The sequence below is a fragment of the Vigna angularis genome, chromosome 9 (assembly GCF_016808095.1).
Source record: "Vigna angularis cultivar LongXiaoDou No.4 chromosome 9, ASM1680809v1, whole genome shotgun sequence".
Taxonomy (NCBI): domain Eukaryota; kingdom Viridiplantae; phylum Streptophyta; class Magnoliopsida; order Fabales; family Fabaceae; genus Vigna; species Vigna angularis.
Window position 1 is genome coordinate 26,355,474 of NC_068978.1, and position 22,747 is coordinate 26,378,220.

The 22,747-nt window shown below is 34.9% G+C and overlaps 1 protein-coding gene and 1 long non-coding RNA gene across 2 annotated transcripts; one reads left to right on the forward strand and one right to left on the reverse strand.

The window, feature by feature from the left end:
• The first annotated feature begins 2,106 nt into the window (after window positions 1–2,106).
• On the forward strand, window positions 2,107–5,499 carry LOC128194049 (uncharacterized). The gene is made up of 2 exons (XR_008245337.1): window positions 2,107–3,312; window positions 5,308–5,499. It is a non-coding gene; the product is annotated as an uncharacterized LOC128194049 (long non-coding RNA).
• Window positions 5,500–15,644: 10,145 nt separating this feature from the next.
• Window positions 15,645–19,312, reverse strand: LOC108347018 (protein XRI1). The gene is made up of 9 exons (XM_017586109.2): window positions 19,097–19,312; window positions 18,176–18,240; window positions 17,983–18,105; window positions 17,715–17,857; window positions 16,993–17,053; window positions 16,785–16,896; window positions 16,664–16,704; window positions 16,465–16,554; window positions 15,645–16,254 (listed from the first exon to the last, which is right to left on the reverse strand). The coding sequence occupies exons 1-9, from the start codon at window positions 19,117–19,119 to the stop codon at window positions 15,980–15,982; spliced, it is 933 nt and encodes a 310-aa protein (XP_017441598.1). The 5' UTR covers window positions 19,120–19,312; the 3' UTR covers window positions 15,645–15,979.
• Between the last annotated feature and the right edge of the window lie 3,435 nt (window positions 19,313–22,747).

Here is a 22,747-nt window from a genome sequence, read left to right on the forward strand (position 1 = left end):
GGAAGAAGAAAATGTGAGTTTTTTCTTAGAGAGAAGGTGAAGATTTTAGAGAGAAGGAGGAGAAAACATTTTTCAGAAATTTGGAGAAGAAGGAGAGCATGTAGATAATGGCACGACATTTGAAATTTCGCATTAAGTACTGTCGTCACCCAAAACCGAACGACCACTCTCCTGCAGTCCACTAACTGAAACGTTTCACTCACTCCTTGGCACATGGATCCCACTACTTAGGGTTCTGGGTTTTTAAGAGTATGACAAAATTCTTCTTCAAAACTTTAATATATTTTGACCCTTCAACTTTTAAAAACAAGTAAATATAGTTTTTTAATTTAAATTTGTTAAGTTTTTTTTAATTAAACGACCTTTGAAAATGACATTTGAATGTTTCAAAACGTTATTTGATAGGTAAAAAAATTTAACGCAATTCAGTAAGAACTTAACGTAATTGAGTAAGAACATAAACAATTTAAATGTCAATCGATACTTCAAAAATATTTAACGCAATTAAATTAGAAGAATTATATTTATTAATTTTTGAAATTTAAAATCAAATTATATGAAAGTTTCAAATAAAAATGAATTACAATTTCATTTTAAAGTTTAGAAACTAAAAATATATTTAACTTAATAAAAGTAATAAAACATTAATAATTTTAAAATAAAAATGTAACATTAAAAATTAATAGTTAATAATTAACATTAATAGTTTTCCTTTTCAATGATAAATTTATCTTGATTCCGGCATTATCTCCAGAGTTTTACCAATGGCTAATTTTTATTTTCAGAAAAAATATATAAAAGTTGCATATTATAAAAATACATCATTTCTAATTATCTAGATTTAAAAAGTTAGTAAAAATAAGATTTAATAAAAAAAATATTATAGCAACTGAAAAATATGAAACATAAAAGAAAAAAAAGATTATTTAGTCTTAATGCAATAAAAATATATAAATAAATGAAAATATGAAAGAAAGATATTAAAATATGTCATAGAATTCGAAAATGTAAAGGTATTTAGGTCATCTTAAAAAATATAGTATATTAAATTTAATACACTATATTTTTAAAGCATCCATAAAAAAGAATAATATATATTTAAGGTTGCTTTTGTAAGGTTATATTGAATAAATAAATATATTAGTAAATACAGAAGGTTTAAACAACAATAAAATACTTATAATTACAATTTCGAAAGTAACATTGAAAAGTTGATTATAATTAGTTTTATTATAATTTGGTAATGAAAAGAGAATATTTTAAATTAAATGGTTAAATATATATTTAGTTTTTAAATTTGAAGTAAAATTATAATTTGTTAGGTTTTAAATTTTAATACATTTTGATCTTAAATATAAAAGATGAATGAATATTATATTTTTAATCCAATTATATTATTTTTTTCTTTATCAAATTATATAAATAACTTAAATATCAATCTCAAATATCATTTAATACAAAGAAAAATTAGTGTTATTGAATTAATAAAATTATATTTATTCAATTTTTAATTTTGAGAACATAAATATATTTTAATTTAGTACATTTAATCCTAAATTAAATTATTTTCATATTTTAAAATTAAACTCCCTTATTCTATTTATGATCTGTCACACTTTTTCTCAAGCACAATTATAATAACATTTTCTTGATTTTTCTCTACTAGCCTCAGTAGTTAGCCCTTTAACTTTCCTCTACATCACTGTTAAATGTCATAAATATTTACTTCCGAATTGAAACAAATCCATATGACTTTAATGAGAGATTTTTCAATAAATAAATTAAATAATTAAAATTTAAAGTCAATACAACAAGTATAATGGATAAAACATAATTACGATTTATCACAGATATAATATTTTGTAAAATTTACGACCGTTAAGAAAAATTGGAAAGAATAACATTAATGATATAAACATAAAATTAAAAAATTAAATATTAGAATTTATAATATTTTATATATAAATATTAAGAATGACAAATACTGTAATGTGAATATTGTTTCAAATCATTTTTACTTTTTAACATGAAATTTTCGTATTAACTGAGTAAGGATATGAATATCGATAATATCCATTTTTTTAATTATATGTTTTTTGTCTCATTTATATTTTCATACTTGTCTTAATATTTATTGTGAGGACCACAGCGGAATGCACACATCAAACATATGGAGAAGGGGCACCACTGCCACGTTCACATGGGTTTCCAAAATGATAAGAAAGATAGAGATCCGGGACAACAACTGAAGCAAATTCAGCGCTGGAACAACCACAATTCAGTACGCTCATCTTCCAGGAGAAATCACGGAGCAGCTAGCTTCTCTGTCACAGCAGCTCCGTCTAGCAGGTGTCCAGTTTGGAGAAGCCACGTCCTTGAGGGAGAAGCACACGATCTTCACGTCCAAGTTGGTTGCATACAGCTCCAACATCCAGCAAAGATGAAGCAACGCGTCCAAGAACATCCAACAAGCAACACACGGATCCAGCACGTTCAGCTTGGGAGGTGTCACGGCTACACCTTGGAAGAACACGTCTAGCAGGCCTTCACTAACCAGTAAACGGTCCAGCAAAAATTGAAGGGAGTCTACAACAATGGAAGCAACTCTATCACGGCTAGCTGGATTGAATAAGCAAGCAGGAGTGGTGTCATGTTTTGAGTGAATGAAAGCACACAGCAGCTTGGCACATCCATGAAAGTTGGATGGTTTCTTGGAGAAGCTTGGTAGCAGCTCACACCCAGCACACACGTGAAAGGAGAAGGGAGCCCACGACCAAAACAAAGAAGAAGAAGACAAAGAATGAAATGGTGAAGGGAGCCCACTGGAAGGATATTCACGTATTCATTAGGCTGAAAAGAAGAGTACCCATCTTATCTTATTTGGTACATGGATGAGATAAATTTAAAAAGGATGATAATGGGAGACAAAAAGGAAGAGGCAGCAAACATAATATCCCTGTCAGCATGCTCCACACAGCTCACGTTCAGCATAGGAGAGAAGCTTAAGGACCTCATTTTCTTAGTGGTGGGGACACCCACTTCTTGCATGATTAGAGTACAATTATTGGGGAAGGGGGCAACATTTTTGGTATAGAGGAGGGAGAGTTCACGGGGAGGAACCCATTTCTTCCTCACTCTAAGAACTTCATTTCCAAAATTCTCGCCCTTCTCTCTAAGATTCCAGCACCTTGAACCGTAGGAATTCTGTTCTGATACTACCATAGCCTTCGTGGAGTAGAGGGCTTCATTTCAACCGAACATTTACGTCGTTCCAATCGGGGTGTAGGATGGTTGTGCTTGGAGAAAAACCAAGTAAGGGGAGCTGGATTACCTTCTTCATATGTATTATGTATTAGGTGTATGAATTGAATTATGCATGGTTGGTTGTGTCGAAACTGTGTTATGCCGTTTGGAATTGACTTGGGTGAGTTTGAATTGTTATAATTGATCAATGGGAAGTGATTTATGTATGAAACCTTGTATGCTTTGGGTTGGAAGGAAATCTGGAAATTTTGGGGTTGAAAAATGGGGTTTTCTGGGCTTCTCTGGAATCTGCGCGATTCTGCAGAATTCTGCAGAATGCGCGTACGTCCAATTTTGGTGATTCAAAATTGGACGTTCGTCCCAACAGTGCTCGACCAAATAGTGGTCGGCCTAACGTTCGTTCAATTCTGGTGAAACCGGACGTTCGTACAATTTGTTGAGTGTTCGGCTGTTGAGTATTAGTGAGCGTTCGACTTTTGATTATTAGTGAGCGTTCGACATTCAAGCGTAAGTGAGCGTTCGGTTTTTGGGTGTTATGGAGTGTTCGGTATTAAGTGTTTCGTTGAGCGTTCGTCCTTAAGTGTTTTCGTTGAGCGTTCGTCCTTAGTGTTCGTTGAGCGTTCGTCCTTAGTGTTTTCGTTGAGCGTTCGTCCTTAGTGTTCGTTGAGCGTTCGTCCTTAGTGTTTCGTTGAGCGTTCGTCCTTAGTGTTCGTTGAGCGTTCGTCCTTAGTGTTTCGTTGAGCGTTCGTCCTTAGTGTTTCGTTGAGCGTTCGTCCTTAGTGTTTCGTTGAGCGTTCGTCCTTAAGTGTTTTCGTTGAGCGTTCGTCCTTAAGTGTTTTCGTTGAGCGTTCGTCCTTAAGTGTTTTCGTTGAGCGTTCGTCCTTAAGTGTTACGTTGAGCGTTCGTCCTTAAGTGTTACGTTGAGCGTTCGTCCTTAAGTGTTTCGTTGAGCGTTCGTCCTTGACTTTGTGAGCGTTCGTCCTTGACTTTGTGAGCGTTCGTCCTTGACTTTGTGAGCGTTCGTCCTTGACTTTGTGAGCGTTCGTCCTTGACTTTGTGAGCGTTCGTCCTTGACTTTGTGAGCGTTCGTCCTTGGCTTTGTGAGCTCGTCCTTGGCATTATGAGCGTTCGTCCAAATAGTGTTAATCCAAATAGTGTTCGTTCAAATAGTGTTCCTTCAAATAGTATTCGTTCAAATAGTATTCGTTCAAATAGTATTCGTTCAAATAGTATTCGTTCAAATAGTATTCGTTCAAATAGTATTCGTCCAAATAGTGTTCGTCCAAATAAGGTTCGGTAAACAGGGTTCGGTTCCATGGTTATTTTTGCTCTTATTTTAAGTGTGCAATGTGTTTTGTATATATATATATATATGCTCTGAGGTAAATTCATGTGAAACAAAAATATGTGAATGCATGAGATGTGATAAAAATTACTGTGATAAATGTATTTTGTTATGTTGATATGAAATTGTTCATTTGATCACGAAATGATTATTACGGGGAGTGTTAAGTAGAGGTGTAATGTGAGTTGAGGAATATGAGTATGGTATGAATCTCATGGAGAGATTCTATAAAAATTATGGTATTAGTGTGTATGTTGATGTTGAGGGTCCCGTAGTTGGAGGTTATCCTGATACTCTAATAATCATCCAGTCTCATGTAGAGAAGGATGAATTATGTGGTGAGAGGAGCAGGAGGTCCTGGTCTATGTTCCGGTTTGGACATAGTGAGGGGACTAACCTTGTGGATGGTATGAAGTATTTTGGAAGTGTAATTGTAAGGAAAAGTAGAAGTCATCACAAGTGCATAACCTCCCGTGACCGCTCATCAACGTATCATCCGGATGAGTGTCTAGTAGGAATTGTGGTATGATGGTATATGTGAATGTCTGACTTAAATTTTATATGATGTTTTTATCAAAGCAATTACGCATGTTTTATAATTGTGGTGTTGCATGTTAGCTCACCCTTACTTGTTTGTTTGTGCTGGGAAAATTATATTTTTGCGATGATCGTATAACGTATTTGTTATACGGGAGCAGAGGAAGGATTGTCGCATGATCTGGTGTAGATGAAGGAAGATTTGGAAGAACAGTTTAGCGGGATTCAACGTTATCTCTGCAGTCAACTATGAGCTTATGTATAGATTGTGTAGGAGGTTACGGGGTGTTACTGTAATTGTATGATTAGAACATTTCAAATTTGAATTTTAAAGAGTGAATTTTGGGATGTTACATTTATCTTGATTTAAATTATTAAAGTATTCATAATTTATTAAGTAATATAATATATAAAAATATATATCTAATATTTTTTTTCTTTCATCCTAGATGTATCTTATTTTATTTTTTATGAAATCTACTCACTTTAACCTTTGCCTAACTATGTTATGTATTATCAATAAGTTTAAAACAGAACATTTCACATAAAATATTTGAGTCAACAATTTTTATTATCTCTTAAAAGTTAAACTAGTTTAATATTGAATTTTTTTTTATATCGTAATGATACTTTTCTTATATTTGAATAATTTTGAATTTTTTTATGCAATTTAGTTAAATGATATATTAAATTGTTATTAAGATACATTTTTTTTAATATTTGTATTTATTATTTATTTTTATCAGGTAGAATATTGTTTTAATTAATTATACATTTTTTCTATATAATTTCGTTAAATAGTATATCAAGTTATTTTTAAGACACATTTAATTATTTTTACTTCTTTTTAATATTTTTATTAGTTATTAAAACATGTATAGTATTATTTTAATGAATTATTATATAATTATTTTTATTTTCTAATTATTTTAATGAATTATTATATAATTATTTTTATTTTCTAATTCATTATTATCATAAGGTAATTTTATCGTTATATAAACATTTTATTTACTATAATATAATAACTTGTATATGAAAAATTCATGTTTTTATTATTATTAGTTTAGTCTTTATCTTCATACTATTTCCTTCAAGTAAGATATTATAATTATATTTTTTATTAATTAATTTATAGAAAGAAATTAAAAAGATATTTAAAATATTTGTAAACATTAATAATTTTTTTCATAGTTTTTTAAAAATATTTTTTAATTTTGTTTTATTAACTTTTTCCATCTTAATAAATAATTTAATTCTCGTAACATTTCATTTTGTACTTTAATTTGAATTTTGAAATATAAATAATTGTAATTCTTTTTAAAATATTTGATATTAAAAAAATAAAAAAATAAATCTATTTGATATTAAATATTTGATAATATTATATGTGAGGTCCGTAAATTTTTGGAAGTGGGGCATGGAAATCAACCACCCATTGCATTATTAGAATGCAATAATTGGTGTGCATTATTGGGAGGTATTATTACTGGACGTAACATTCCATGAAGGGGCCACACTTGAAAGTCACGAGGGACATATCACCTTGGCCATTGTTTGTTCACGTGAAAGCCTAACTACAGAGAATGGATTGAGGAAAGTGAAGAAGTATCAGACATAGCCAATGGACATTACTCACTTTTTTGGTGGCATTGGATAGAAAGAAAAACACAGAGACCAAACATAGAGAATTTTTCCAGAGAGAACGTACAGAGCACTCACACGGTCTAATCCAGCTGCACTTTCACTTTTGTTTGCTTGAACTTGATGGAGAAGGAACAGCTGCATGGTGAATGAAGAAGTGTCGGTTTTGAAGGTGGGTTCTAGCTAAGCATCATCCACCACCGTGAAGAAGGAGGAGCACATACGTCCACCAGCCAACTGATCCAGTAGCGACAGCAGCTCCATCAACGCAGTCCAGCACGCTCATCTTCCAGGAGAAATCACGGTGAACAGCTAACTTCTCTGTCACAACAGCTCCGTCCAGCAGGTGTCCAGTTTGGAGAATCCACGTCCTTGAGGGAAGAGCGCACGGTCTTCACGTCCAAGCTGGTTGCACACAGCCCCAACATCCAACAACACGCAAGAAGAAGTCCAGCAGCAGACGGAGGCCACGTTCTAGCAAAGCCATGGCAGCAGCTTGGACCAGCACCAGCAGAGAAGTCACGTTCTAGTATGGAGAATGAAGAAGGAAAAGGTTTGCTGCTGTATTTTAATGAAGAGCGTGAAGTTCAAAGTTGCTGGGAGAGAAGAAGTGAAGAGCTATGGAGTTAGAAGGAGATCCAGACACTTGTATTTCTAGGTTCAAAATTCACAAAGGAAGTCTTCAAGAGTGGCCATATGCAGGTGCGGCGGAGGCGAAAACCCTCTCTGGGTTGCCCATGGATGGATCGAAGAAGCAGTGACGCGGAGGCGGGATCGCAGTGGTGAGCAACAGCCAGTTAGTCGGACACGGTGCAGAGACGCCGAGGGGAGCAGACAGATCGGAGGCTGGGTCGAGGTGGCTGGATCAGTGGCGTGATGGTCGATTTGGCAGTGTTGGAGCAAAAAGGGGGTGGTTATGGTGATGGAAGAAGCTGGAGGAAGTGAAGGTGCTAGTCCGGGATATGAGGTTGCGGGTGGTGGACATAGTTGTGCTTGGAAAAACCAGGTAAGGGGAGCTAAAATTGGATATATGAATCGTAGGAATAATATGTTTGATATCATATTAGGATTATTAATATTTTGATGAATAATTTTATGTTTAGAATATCCTTCTTTGCTATAAATCTGTATGGGTAATTGTAGAACTATCATGCTGTAAATCTGGGATAAGGGGTGAAAGGTACAGGTCTCTGGGTTTTTCTCTGCTTTCTGTGCAATTCTGCTGAATTCTGCAGAATGTACGCTCGTCCCATTTTGATGAGTCAAAATTGGACGTTCGTCCAATTTGTGCTCGACCGGTCGGCCAAAGTATATGAGCGTTCGGTTTGGTGCTCTCAGATAACGAACGTTCGCGTTCGTCATTGTTAAAGTTAGAAATCTTAAACGTTCGTCCTTAGTCAAGTTACCTCATTAATGACGAGCGTCCCCTGGCTGAACGAGCGTCCCCTGGCTGAACGAGCGTCCTGTCTGAACGAGCGTCCTGTCTGAACGAGCGTCCTCTGGCTGAACGAGCGTCCTGGCTGAACGAGCGTCCGCGTCCTGGCTGAACGAGCGTCCTCGGCCTGGCTGAACGAGCGTCCTCGGCCTGGCTGAACGAGCGTCCTCCTTTGTTGGACGAGCGTCCTCCTCTGTTGGACGAGCGTCCTCCACTGTTGGACGAGCGTCCTCCACTGTTGGACGAGCGTCCTCCACTGTTCTTGGTATTCTGAGACTCTGATTGTAAGCGTTCTGTATTAATGATAAGTAGTTCGGTTTTATTTATGTTCTTTTCCAGATAGAAATTGTCCATAGTGAACGTTCGATATTAATTTGATAGTCTTAAGTTCCAATCTTGAGCGTTCGTTATTATCATGTGATTAGTAAATTATAGCGTTCAATCTGGAATATGCTTAGGTTAGATTATAAGTGTTCGGTCTCGATGATGTATCACTCAGATAATGTTCATCATAGGCAGTGTTCGGTGAGATTTGACCTTTTAACATTTGTTCAACTGGGGCTCAACCTGGCGTTCGGCTTCGAGCGTTCGGTCTAGTGTTTGATCCATGTTTGTTTTAAGAGCATTTGGTTTGGGTCCCGAGTTTCAGTGTTCGGCTCAATAGTTCATTGATTTCCTAGCGTTCATTCAAATAGGATCTAATCAAACAGTGTTCAGTGAATAACGTTTGGCAGATAGCGATCGTCCAGTAGCTTTCGTCCATTTGAGTTGGTGAACAGTGCTCGTTCAAATGTATTCTACTTTTAGTATTGGATTCTAAGTTGGCTGAATCTATGCGTATAAATGTTTGGAATATAGGATATAATGTGATATGTGTAAATGCATGAGGTATGATAATTATTGTGATGTATGTATTCTATGACATTGATATGAGATCATGCATTTATGCATGATATGAGTATTGTGGGGAGGTTTTGTAATGGTATCATATGAGTTGAGGAACGAGTATGGTATGAATCTCATGGAGAGATTCTGAAATGTTATGTTGTTAGTGTATATGTTGATGTTGAGGGTCCCGTAGTTGGAGGTTATCCTGATACTCTAATAATTCATCCAGTCTCATGTAGAGAAGGATGAATTATGTGGTGAGAGGAGCAGGAGGTCCTGGTCTATGTGCCGGTGTTGGACATAGTGAGGGGACTAACCTTGTGAATGGTATGATTGTATTTTGGAAGTGTATTTGTAAGAAAAAGTAGGAGTCATCACAAGTGCATAACCTTCCGTGACCGCTCATCAACGTATCATCCGGATGAATGTCTAGTAAGAATTGTGGTAATCTGGTATATAGGGATGTCTGAGATAAATTTTATATGATGTTTACATCAAAGCATTTATGCATGTTTTATAATTGTTGTGTTGCATGTTAGCTAACCCTTACTTATTTGTGCATGTATCGGAAAAATCTTATTTTTGCGATGATCGTATAACATTTTTGTTGTACGGGAGCAGATGTAGGATTGTCGCGTGATCCGGTGCGAATGAAGATAGAGATGGAAGACCAAATTAGAAAGATTCAATGTTTTATATTTGTAGTTAAATTTGAGCTTAAAATATATGTATAGGGTTAGGTATGAGGTTACGGGGTGTTACTGTAAATGTATTATTATTATATTTTTTTGTTGAGTTTGAATTTGATATGGTGAATTTTTGGGATGTTACATTGATGGTATCAGAGCAGTTCATCCTTAGGATGACCTTTGTGTTGTGGGTTTACCATGTATTCTCTGTGAAGAATGGAGTGTAACTGGTATGATTTACCATTTCCTTTGAGTCTATATAGTAAGGTGTGTATCTAACTAGAAGTTTTAAGAACAGAAAATGTCTTGATAAGAGTAATGAGGGTGCACACTCGTGACTTTTACCAAAGATGATTTTCCTTTCTTAATCCTGAAGGTTAGAGTTAAGAAAGAGTTAGAGTTTTAGTGTAGTTTTCTATAATAATTTCTGTTTTGTTCTTGCTTTTGTAGTGGTGTATTATGCTTTATAGTAGTAGGGGAATGCATATTCAAGGACAACTTGAGTTGTATACCTTTAGTGAATTTGGTTTAAGCTTGTGAGACAAGTTCTTTCCTCGAAGGTAGGAGCTATAAGACTAAAAGTTAAGCTTCGGAGAGGGAGTGAGGGTATTGGAGTTTAGAAGTGATGTTTTGAGTGAAGAAAATTTCAAGAAACAAAGTCAGAAGATCTTATATCGTTCGCAAGAAGTTTAGAGGTTAGATTAAGAAAGCCGTGGATAAGCATGGTTGTAGCAAAGTTTGAGAATATAAGTTGGGTTTAGTATATCAGTGACGTCAGCAGTCAGAAGAAATGGAAGTGTTGGTGAGAAACGGAGTGACGCTGTAAGAGTTTGGTAAGATGAATCTAAGTATCTATAATGGTTGGAATCTGAACAAGAAAGTGATGGATGGCCTAAAGTTTAAGTTAAAAAAACAAAAAAAAAAAAAAAAAAAGAATAGGAATTCTATAGTGAACTAAGAGGAATAAGTATAAGAAAGGAAGTAGAAGGAGAAGATTTCGAGAGACAGTGAGACAAGACAGAACATGAGGCCTTTGAGGAAGAATGAAGTATTGTTAGGATCTTAGATTAAGTGAAAATTTTGAAAGAGATGATGAAATTTTATCAGCAAGTAGATTATTCAGAGCTATGGTTAGTTGGATACAAAGGTATGTCTCTGTCGATCGGTGTCTTGAGGGAAAACCTCCTGGAAGATGACAGTTGCTTCTCAGTGTTATCACTTATGGAAGCGACTCAAGTTTCAGATCTTGCGGCGCAGGAGAATCGGAGTGTAAACCTCGTGGTTGTGAATGACTTCTTAATTTTCCTGAAGAAGTTTCTGATTTACCTCCTTCACGTGAGCGTGAAGATCACCTTAGTACTGTGTTTGAGGTTGAGAATTGAAGACGAACTGTCAAACGAGTCAAAGTCACTTGGAATAGTATAACAGGCAACCCTATCTTGAAGTTAAAGGACGATATGGGAGAAACCTACCTTGACTAGTTCTGATAGGCTTAATTTTCGAGGACGAAAATTTTTGTTGTTGGGGAGAATGTGAGGTCCGTAAATTTTTGGAAGTGGGGCATGGAAATCAACCACCCATTGCATTATTAGAATGCAATAAATTGTGTGCATTATTGGGAGGTATTATTACTGGACGTAACATTCCATGAAGGGGCCACACTTGAAAGTCACGAGGGACATATCACCTTGGCCATTGTTTGTTCACGTGAAAGCCTAACTACAGAGAATGGATTGAGGAAAGTGAAGAAGTATCAGACATAGCCAATGGACATTACTCACTTTTTTGGTGGCATTGGATAGAAAGAAAAACACAGAGACCAAACATAGAGAATTTTTCCAGAGAGAACGTACAGAGCACTCACACGGTCTAATCCAGCTGCACTTTCACTTTTGTTTGCTTGAACTTGATGGAGAAGGAACAGCTGCATGGTGAATGAAGAAGTGTCGGTTTTGAAGGTGGGTTCTAGCTAAGCATCATCCACCACCGTGAAGAAGGAGGAGCACATACGTCCACCAGCCAACTGATCCAGTAGCGACAGCAGCTCCATCAACGCAGTCCAGCACGCTCATCTTCCAGGAGAAATCACGGTGAACAGCTAACTTCTCTGTCACAACAGCTCCGTCCAGCAGGTGTCCAGTTTGGAGAATCCACGTCCTTGAGGGAAGAGCGCACGGTCTTCACGTCCAAGCTGGTTGCACACAGCCCCAACATCCAACAACACGCAAGAAGAAGTCCAGCAGCAGACGGAGGCCACGTTCTAGCAAAGCCATGGCAGCAGCTTGGACCAGCACCAGCAGAGAAGTCACGTTCTAGTATGGAGAATGAAGAAGGAAAAGGTTTGCTGCTGTATTTTAATGAAGAGCGTGAAGTTCAAAGTTGCTGGGAGAGAAGAAGTGAAGAGCTATGGAGTTAGAAGGAGATCCAGACACTTGTATTTCTAGGTTCAAAATTCACAAAGGAAGTCTTCAAGAGTGGCCATATGCAGGTGCGGCGGAGGCGAAAACCCTCTCTGGGTTGCCCATGGATGGATCGAAGAAGCAGTGACGCGGAGGCGGGATCGCAGTGGTGAGCAACAGCCAGTTAGTCGGACACAGTGCAGAGACGCCGAGGGGAGCAGACAGATCGGAGGCTGGGTCGAGGTGGCTGGATCAGTGGCGTGATGGTCGATTTGGCAGTGTTGGAGCAAAAAGGGGGTGGTTATGGTGATGGAAGAAGCTGGAGGAAGTGAAGGTGCTAGTCCGGGATATGAGGTTGCGGGTGGTGGACATAGTTGTGCTTGGAAAAACCAGGTAAGGGGAGCTAAAATTGGATATATGAATCGTAGGAATAATATGTTTGATATCATATTAGGATTATTAATATTTTGATGAATAATTTTATGTTTAGAATATCCTTCTTTGCTATAAATCTGTATGGGTAATTGTAGAACTATCATGCTGTAAATCTGGGATAAGGGGTGAAAGGTACGGGTCTCTGGGTTTTTCTCTGCTTTCTGTGCAATTCTGCTGAATTCTGCAGAATGTACGCTCGTCCCATTTTGATGAGTCAAAATTGGACGTTCGTCCAATTTGTGCTCGACCGGTCGGCCAAAGTATATGAGCGTTCGGTTTGGTGCTCTCAGATAACGAACGTTCGCGTTCGTCATTGTTAAAGTCAGAAATCTTAAACGTTCGTCCTTAGTCAAGTTACCTCATTAATGACGAGCGTCCCCTGGCTGAACGAGCGTCCCCTGGCTGAACGAGCGTCCTGTCTGAACGAGCGTCCTGTCTGAACGAGCGTCCTCTGGCTGAACGAGCGTCCTGGCTGAACGAGCGTCCGCGTCCTGGCTGAACGAGCGTCCTCGGCCTGGCTGAACGAGCGTCCTCGGCCTGGCTGAACGAGCGTCCTCCTTTGTTGGACGAGCGTCCTCCTCTGTTGGACGAGCGTCCTCCACTGTTGGACGAGCGTCCTCCACTGTTGGACGAGCGTCCTCCACTGTTCTTGGTATTCTGAGACTCTGATTGTAAGCGTTCTGTATTAATGATAAGTAGTTCGGTTTTATTTATGTTCTTTTCCAGATAGAAATTGTCCATAGTGAACGTTCGATATTAATTTGATAGTCTTAAGTTCCAATCTTGAGCGTTCGTTATTATCATGTGATTAGTAAATTATAGCGTTCAATCTGGAATATGCTTAGGTTAGATTATAAGTGTTCGGTCTCGATGATGTATCACTCAGATAATGTTCATCATAGGCAGTGTTCGGTGAGATTTGACCTTTTAACATTTGTTCAACTGGGGCTCAACCTGGCGTTCGGCTTCGAGCGTTCGGTCTAGTGTTTGATCCATGTTTGTTTTAAGAGCATTTGGTTTGGGTCCCGAGTTTCAGTGTTCGGCTCAATAGTTCATTGATTTCCTAGCGTTCATTCAAATAGGATCTAATCAAACAGTGTTCAGTGAATAACGTTTGGCAGATAGCGATCGTCCAGTAGCTTTCGTCCATTTGAGTTGGTGAACAGTGCTCGTTCAAATGTATTCTACTTTTAGTATTGGATTCTAAGTTGGCTGAATCTATGCGTATAAATGTTTGGAATATAGGATATAATGTGATATGTGTAAATGCATGAGGTATGATAATTATTGTGATGTATGTATTCTATGACATTGATATGAGATCATGCATTTATGCATGATATGAGTATTGTGGGGAGGTTTTGTAATGGTATCATATGAGTTGAGGAACGAGTATGGTATGAATCTCATGGAGAGATTCTGAAATGTTATGTTGTTAGTGTATATGTTGATGTTGAGGGTCCCGTAGTTGGAGGTTATCCTGATACTCTAATAATTCATCCAGTCTCATGTAGAGAAGGATGAATTATGTGGTGAGAGGAGCAGGAGGTCCTGGTCTATGTGCCGGTGTTGGACATAGTGAGGGGACTAACCTTGTGAATGGTATGATTGTATTTTGGAAGTGTATTTGTAAGAAAAAGTAGGAGTCATCACAAGTGCATAACCTTCCGTGACCGCTCATCAACGTATCATCCGGATGAATGTCTAGTAAGAATTGTGGTAATCTGGTATATAGGGATGTCTGAGATAAATTTTATATGATGTTTACATCAAAGCATTTATGCATGTTTTATAATTGTTGTGTTGCATGTTAGCTAACCCTTACTTATTTGTGCATGTATCGGAAAAATCTTATTTTTGCGATGATCGTATAACATTTTTGTTGTACGGGAGCAGATGAAGGATTGTCGCGTGATCCGGTGCGAATGAAGATAGAGATGGAAGACCAAATTAGAAAGATTCAATGTTTTATATTTGTAGTTAAATTTGAGCTTAAAATATATGTATAGGGTTAGGTATGAGGTTACGGGGTGTTACTGTAAATGTATTATTATTATATTTTTTTGTTGAGTTTGAATTTGATATGGTGAATTTTTGGGATGTTACATTATATTTCTTTTGTTATATTTTTTTTATAAACATTAATTAATTAATATTTAAATAATAAGAAAACATATATAAACATGATCCAATATCTCATGAAAATAAGAATAAGATAAAAATGTGGAAATTAGAATAAGATAAAAATGTTATATCGGTTAGTAGGAGTATTTGATAAATTTTTGCTTTGGCGATGATATAAGATAATAAAACCACATTGCCATCTTAATAAATATACAATAGAAATTTTAAAAAATCTTATTGAAAACCTTTTTAATTATACTTTTCTTTAGTCACATAGTTACATGTCATTTACTTTATTTTTAAAAAGATAATGGACGAGGAAGAATAAATATATAATGTAATTTAATTCACTGACTCTAAATTAAAATACATTAATTTATTATATCTTTAACTTAATAGCATATTATTATTAAAAATTATTTCAATTATTTTCAATTATACATTCATCTTTTCAGTATATCTTCTCACAATATGATACTAAATATCATCTATTTCATTCCATGCATCACATGGTTCCCATTTTCTAGCAAAAAGGTACCTTAAAAAAATGTGGCCATTATGCTGTTGTTGCAGAGTTTATTTTTGATATAATGTACTTACAACAATAGTAATTTATTTATTTTTGAAATAACGAATTATCTCTCAAAATAGTGCAGGTTGATGAAATATCAGCTAAATTTTTTGTATGAAAATTTTTAAACATAATCTACATTATAAAAATCTACCTTTTGTATCCATGGCTGCATCAGTTAATTTGGTATAATTGTTAAGTGATGCAAACATGAAAGTTCAATACCTAATTGGTTCTGTTAGTAAAACTAAGTGTAGAAAGGTAAAAGAGTAATAAAAACTCTTTCACTTGCACAACATATAAACAACAAGGATACCAAACAAAAATAATCTGTATATTCAATTACAAAAGCTAAGGCAAGCTTAGTGAAATTGTCATTACAGACTATGAATGGTGGGGACTAATGATCTAAGATTCTCATCACAGACTTAGCTCAAAACAAAATCAAAAACCCCCCACAAAAAGAACAGCTATAAGATTATATCTAGATCCCACTGGAAAGAAAACACTAAGGTGGTGTAATATATGCATGTCAACAAGAAAGAAAATAGTTGCAGTATCAACTTCTATATCTGCCAGATATATTACAGAAAATGAAGTCAATCCCATATTAATGGGTGAGAAATGTTAGTAGTGAACAACTTATGCCTAACCTTTAGTTCTCATAATGGTGATGCTACCTTTTCCCCCTTCAGTGCGAATTTTTGTTTTACCAACCACAGGCTTCCCTGAGAAGGCTGACTTGGGGTAAGCAGATGGATCATCACCACTTTGCTTCGATTTCGACTGTGCCGGCGTCCGAATGCGCTGGTTTATTTCCTTCAGAGTTACATCTCCATGGGCACCACTTGGTTTAATGAAGGCAAATGGATATGCCACAGAAGAGGCAAGTTTGGTAGGAGTATGTATAAAAGATTTCCTACCTACACATGAAAAAGAAATCTGAATTAGTGTTCATGTCTAAGAATGTCTTCAAGGATGTCTGAAGCAGGTACAAGGTAATGTTGCTTTACCATATTCTGGTGCACAACTATAACACATTGGCATATACATCATATAGCATACAAGAGAAACCAAGCAGATACTTGTACATTTAACTCTGAAGAATGTTTATGCCATGAAAAATGTCAAACCTTTGATGATAATATTACGGGTGGTTCGAGGAACATGATGCATTTGAACTGCATTTTCTTGACGTGATGGTGTGATGGTCGTACTAAGCTCTGCAGGTGTAAACAAATATTTTGAATACAACCCATAGAGGAAAGAGTAAAAGAATGAAGGAAGAAACAAAATTAGCAAACAATAGTGGGTAGAAACAATGTCACCTACCTGCAACATCAATTTGAACATCATCTGCCCCAGAGAAATTCCTGAGTCAAAACATATAATCGTCAGATTATATTTTGCATAGCAAATATCCGAAACAAACCATTGGTCCAAAGAAGCATACAATTCATCAGGACTGAAATCCATCTCAGCATCATTGAAGTACTCTGCCAGCCACGTTTCGGTTGACTCCAGGTTCACATAATCAGATGCAGATGCATTTCCTACTGTGTAATCTATAACGAATGGGGGAACATGAGCAATGATATAGAAGTAAATTATAGAGGATATCACCTAGTAAAATATAAAGAAAAATCCTGCCAGAGGTAAACCTGATGTGCCCGACATCCATTGTGACACTTCTGGAAAAATATCCTTAGCTGGTTCTTTCCCCTGCATATGTAATGAAGTAACAGGCATAAATTAAGGAAAAACCAGAAGAAAAGAATCAAGAATCAGGATAGAGTCTTCCCAATATTTAGGGACAGTTACAACTAATCACAAAGAGGACCAGAGAAAAACAGAAATCTACCCTAAATAATGATCACTTGAAACAATATAAAAAGATTCAAGAACACACATCTTTAATAAATTCTGGTATCACATAGGATTAACACTCATCCTAAATGTTTAAGTTTACAGTATTCTACATCAAGCCATCGTGATATTACAATATACATTCACTGGAAATGCGAAAAAGCCCCAACTCACAGCTGAATCCAAGGAAGGTGGTAACAAGACAAAGTGTTAAGTAATTTTGAAATTTCATCAAGGATGGTTATGAAGTCTAGCATCAGAAAATGTTGATCGAATAGTAAGAACGAGGATAAGTGACTTTAAGTCAAGGCATTGAAGATATTATTTATTCTTTTATCAATCATGAATGAAATGTTAATATCAGCATGTAATTTACTTGAGGAAAAGTTCAAATATTTGCAAGATTTTGAACAATAAGAAAATCTGTATTTCACAAGTCCTTTATATAGTGTTAGAACCATCCAACAAAACTATGAATGTGAAAAGTTAATCCCAAAAGACTGCTGTGAGCACTGACATTTTGAAGATATGACAAAGGCATCTCTTCATTGGAAAGTGACTGATCACTATCTTGGCTGTTAAACTGTAGCATCCGGCGCCTCTTGGCTTGAGAATAAGTCTCTCTGCATTCCTCATCTTCCTTTTGCATATTATCTGAATCTAAAAATCAACCATTGTTTGGATTAGAAATAGAAAACTAATAACAACAACCATAAAGAAAATACAATTGATCAATTGGCATCATCCAATGTCAAGACAATGTTCATGCCAGAGAATCATCTTACCACAATTATTGACATTATATGCCAAATCACCACAAGCCTTAACTGGGGTTGTTTCATCATCCAACATGTAGGAAAGATCTTCTTTATTTTGAGGCACATCATTCCACAGATCTTCTGAAATTTCTGCTCAAAACAACACATTTCCCTCATGCATTGACTCAGTAGAAGTTACTAAAGTTACAGGAGAACTTACCAAAGTCAGAAGTCTTATTAAGACTATAATTCTCCCCTTGCCAATCCCATGGCTCTCTAGCTCCACTAAGAACAAGAGAAGACAAGTGTCATTGTTACTAAACAACATTGGCAAAGATTAACCAACAGAGGACATAAAAAGAGATAGAAAACACAAAAGAAACCCCCAATTCAAGAGCCAAAGTAAAAATCCCATTCCATAATTCATCTCAGTCCTCAAACAATGTTTGTACACATCATTATTAATACCATAGACAAAGGGAAGATTGACAACATGGAAAACTGAAGCAATTACCACCAAAAAAAGGTTAAAATAGAACAATCAGATTACATATTAGAAATCATATCCAATGAATAACAGAAAAAGCAGAAAAGAAAAAGGAGCAAAAATGAAAAGAAAAAATCAACCGAAAAATAGGGTAAAAAAGATGACCCACCAATTTAATCAAACAAGACCACATCCCTCATCCTACATTCTTTATCCATATCCCAAAAAACATCAAACAATCTCCAGAGCAAATCAAAACCACACACACCAGAAAAAAAGAAACAGCCCAATCAACTGCCATCATCTTCAATCACTTATTCTAATAATCAAAACCAAAATGTACCTAGCAACAGCAACACAAACAACCCCAGAAGCAACACAACAAGGTTGTCTCCAAAAGCAAATAAATTAAGGTAAAGAAAAACACAGACCCACCGTCAAAAAACAAATCACTACAACCACAACAGAAATTCATAAAGCAAAACACATGAACAACACAGCAAAAAAAGAAAACCCCACAACTCCAATCACAAAAATGCACCTCCCAAACCCACTTAAAACCCACCATCCGAACCAATCACAACCAAAATTAAAAGAAAGAAAATGAAAACAGATAAACAAGAAACACAAAGAGAGAGAGAGAGAGAGATTTACCCGTCATTGTTGTTATAATCCATCTCACCTAAGAAGAACCAAACTCCCCAATCACTCACTGATCAGAGAGAAGTAGAGAGTCTCAACTCTTTTTCTTATACTTTTTTTCTCACAACACAAACCACAAAAGTAACCGTTAAAGAGAGATCGGTTGTGGGGTGTGCCTTATAAACTGAAACACAAGTCAGTCCACTCTGCCTCTGCTTGAGATGTGTGCTGTGCAGTGCTTCATATATATAAATATTCTTTTTTTATCATCATATATATATATATATAAATATTTTGACCTTATTTTACCAAATCTACAATTTTCTTTCTTAATTTTTCTTAACGTAAATTTGATTTTTTTAATGTTTAATTATTTGTAATTTTGTTCAACCGTCGTTAGTATTTCTTCTTTTCTTTAAATGTGATATAATGAAAATGGAAGAAAAATGTATGACATTTGTTTCTTTTTTTACAGAACTTGCTTCTATATTAATGAATATTACAACTTAAAAACAAATTATAATATATTGAAAATAGAAGAAAAGGATATGATATTTGTGGATTTTTTTTTACAGAAGTTGCTACCATAGGATTGAAATTATAACTTCTCTTAAAAAATAATATTATATGATGCAGTAAAAATAGAAGAAAAGGATATGATATTTGTAGATTTTTCTTTTTTTTGCATAATTCATGATAGTTGTCACTGGAGCATTGAAAATTATAACTTTCAAACGTTAATCTTATATATAATTACAAATCAAAGAACTAAAATTGTTTAAACAAAATTAAGAATTGTTTAGAAAGTGAAATTAGAAAAAGAATTAAAATAGAAATTACAAATTTTATAAATTAAACACATGTTTTGATAACAAACCAAAGTCCAAAAACGTTGCCGACCCTTTCACCGTTTCCTACATATCCTAGTTAGCTTTTTCTAATTTTCCGGTTTTTTGTATTATTCTTTTACTTATTCAATGTCCTTTCAGCATTAATTAATTCATTAAAAAGTGGAAAATACAGAAAGTAAAAGGGAAAAGGGGAAAGAAAGAAATAATTAGACGAATATAAATCGTGCATGGTGCATTTTGAATCGATGTAATGGAGTCGTTGTTAACTTGCTCCGAATGGTCACGAAGAACTAGAATGTGGTAAAAAAAAAAAATATATTCATAATTCATAAATTTCTTTATAAATTGTAATAACTACTATTGTAGGTTGTAGGCTTTAGATTTTCTCTTAGTCTAATTGGTCAAATTTTAGAAATAAAAATATAAGAAATACCTTAATATTGACTGAATACATTTTCTTTATATTAATTAATACGTATACGTATTTAAAAGTTTTTTATTCTTTGATAATAAACTTAAATAACAGAAAATTTATTCAGTTGGAAATAAATACTTGACTATCAATTTAGATTCTTCATTTAGTAACTGGGAACATAATAAACTAATAATTATATTAAGTTTAAATATGGATAACAATTAATGTAATATTTTGAAAATGGATAATTACGTATATTTTACGGTTTAAAGTTGAAATAACTATTTTAAAGAAGTAATCGACAAATTCTTTATTTAAGGGACAAATAAATTTAAATGAGTCAATCTATTATGAAAAATTTATTAATGATCAATTTTTTAAGATTATTTTATTGAGATCAATATTTTACGATCGTTTTAATAAAGTCAATGTTTTATAACTATTTTGATGTTTGTCATTAATAATAGTTATTAAGAATTAAGAATAAGGTATTAAGAGCATTAATGAGTGGTTTTGAACTATAAGAACGTTTAGGCAACACACGTTACATCTTACACTAGACTTTTGGTTAAGATGTGATGTTTGTATAAAGGAATGACACGTCATTTCATGTATACTGTATTGAACTTTCGTTATTTAAATAATCATTTTTGTTTTTATGATTTTACATCTTCTCACATCAAATTATGTGTTTGTTTGAATTCATTGTCTATCTTGTTTCTCTAGTCACTACATGTACTTAGTCTATATAGGTACACCTTACCTTTCCATCATGTCTTCTACTTCTTTTTCATTTTCCAGTTCTTCTTGTAGGTGTTCCTTTAAGGAAAATCCCCAATATTAGTGAACAATCTTTCTTCTAGAGTCGTACTAACTCTTTTTCTATAGGATAGTAAAGGAAATATTAAAATCTTAGGGAAAAACTAGAAAGAAGGGGTGGAGAGGGAGGAGGTTTGTATATTATCAATAGTTTTTAGATGTTTATATATTTGAGAAAACGTTTTAAGCAGATAAAGTTATAACACAAGTATTTTACACTGGTTCACTCAATCTTGAGCTACGTCTAGTGTCCCTCAAGAACTCTTGAGATGTTCCACTTATCTTATCCAAGATTACAACCGAGTTCAAACCACTCTCGGTATACATCGAGTATACTTACCACTCATGGTCCCCTACTCAATCTTGACTAGTTCGAGTTTAACCACTCCTGGTATACAAGTAATCTAACCACTCTTGGTATCAACCCTAGATAACTGTCTAGTAAGTTTAACTCTCTTGAACTAAACAATATAAGTGTTTTAATCCTCTTTAGAATTCCTAAAAATAATCAGTGTTGGTTTACAAGTACAAATTCTAATAACTCTTAGTGAAAGGATAACTATAATACAAAGAAATATGAGAACTTGTGGAGTTCTTTCTTTTGTTATATGAATAGACTTAGACAATGTAAGCTTATTGTTAAGAGAAAATCTTTTATAAGACTAAATTGTCTAAACGTCCTCATATGTTTTGAAGTTTCATAAACAACATTAAACGAAATGAGCATATGACAGTGTCTGTTAAGATAAAATCGTCTATAAGACTTATTGGTCTAAACGATCTCATGTTTTGAAGTTTAATCAAATAACATTAAACGAGATAAGAATATTAAAATGTTTAACCAAAAGAATAGGATAGGCAGAAACATAAGTGTTAGGAACAAAATCCCCAATCAACTAGCAACATATAAAAGCCTTAAGAAAACACTTAGGATCATATGAAAACAACCAAGTTAAAACATCCAGACGCAACGCTAAACGACTTACAAATCAAAGCGTTTATGAGAATTATGCTAAATGTGTAAGCAATATTGTACCAAACGATAAACAATTAAACTCTCAAAAGGATAAGGATGTTGAAATATCGAGACAACGTTTTTGGTAAAATCCTCAAGTGTCTCAATCAATAATCAAAAAACATGTAGAAAACAAAACTTGCTAAATGCTCTAGCTCTAAAATGGCAATAACCCAAAAAGCGTTTACAACAGACTAGATGATACCATGAGCTAAAATCTTTACTTCGTCCAACGATGAAGTTCTTATTCAAAGCTTGGTATCGTAGAGAAAAACTTAAATGATAAATGCTACCTCAAAGGTAGAAAATGTAAAAGCACTTTGTTGTTCTAAACAAGCATTAAATGTCATTAAATGCTCAACGTTCAAAAACAACAAAAGTGATAAAAGATAAGCCATATTTGTTACATGCACAATATACTTTATTCTATGCAGATACCTACTACACGTACCCACCTGCTTTATTTGAAATATATCATAAGTGGACGTTAGAGACAAAGAATACATTCACGGTGTTCTCTTCATAAGAAGTCGTTTCTGAAAGATAGTACAACTTACTTCGAG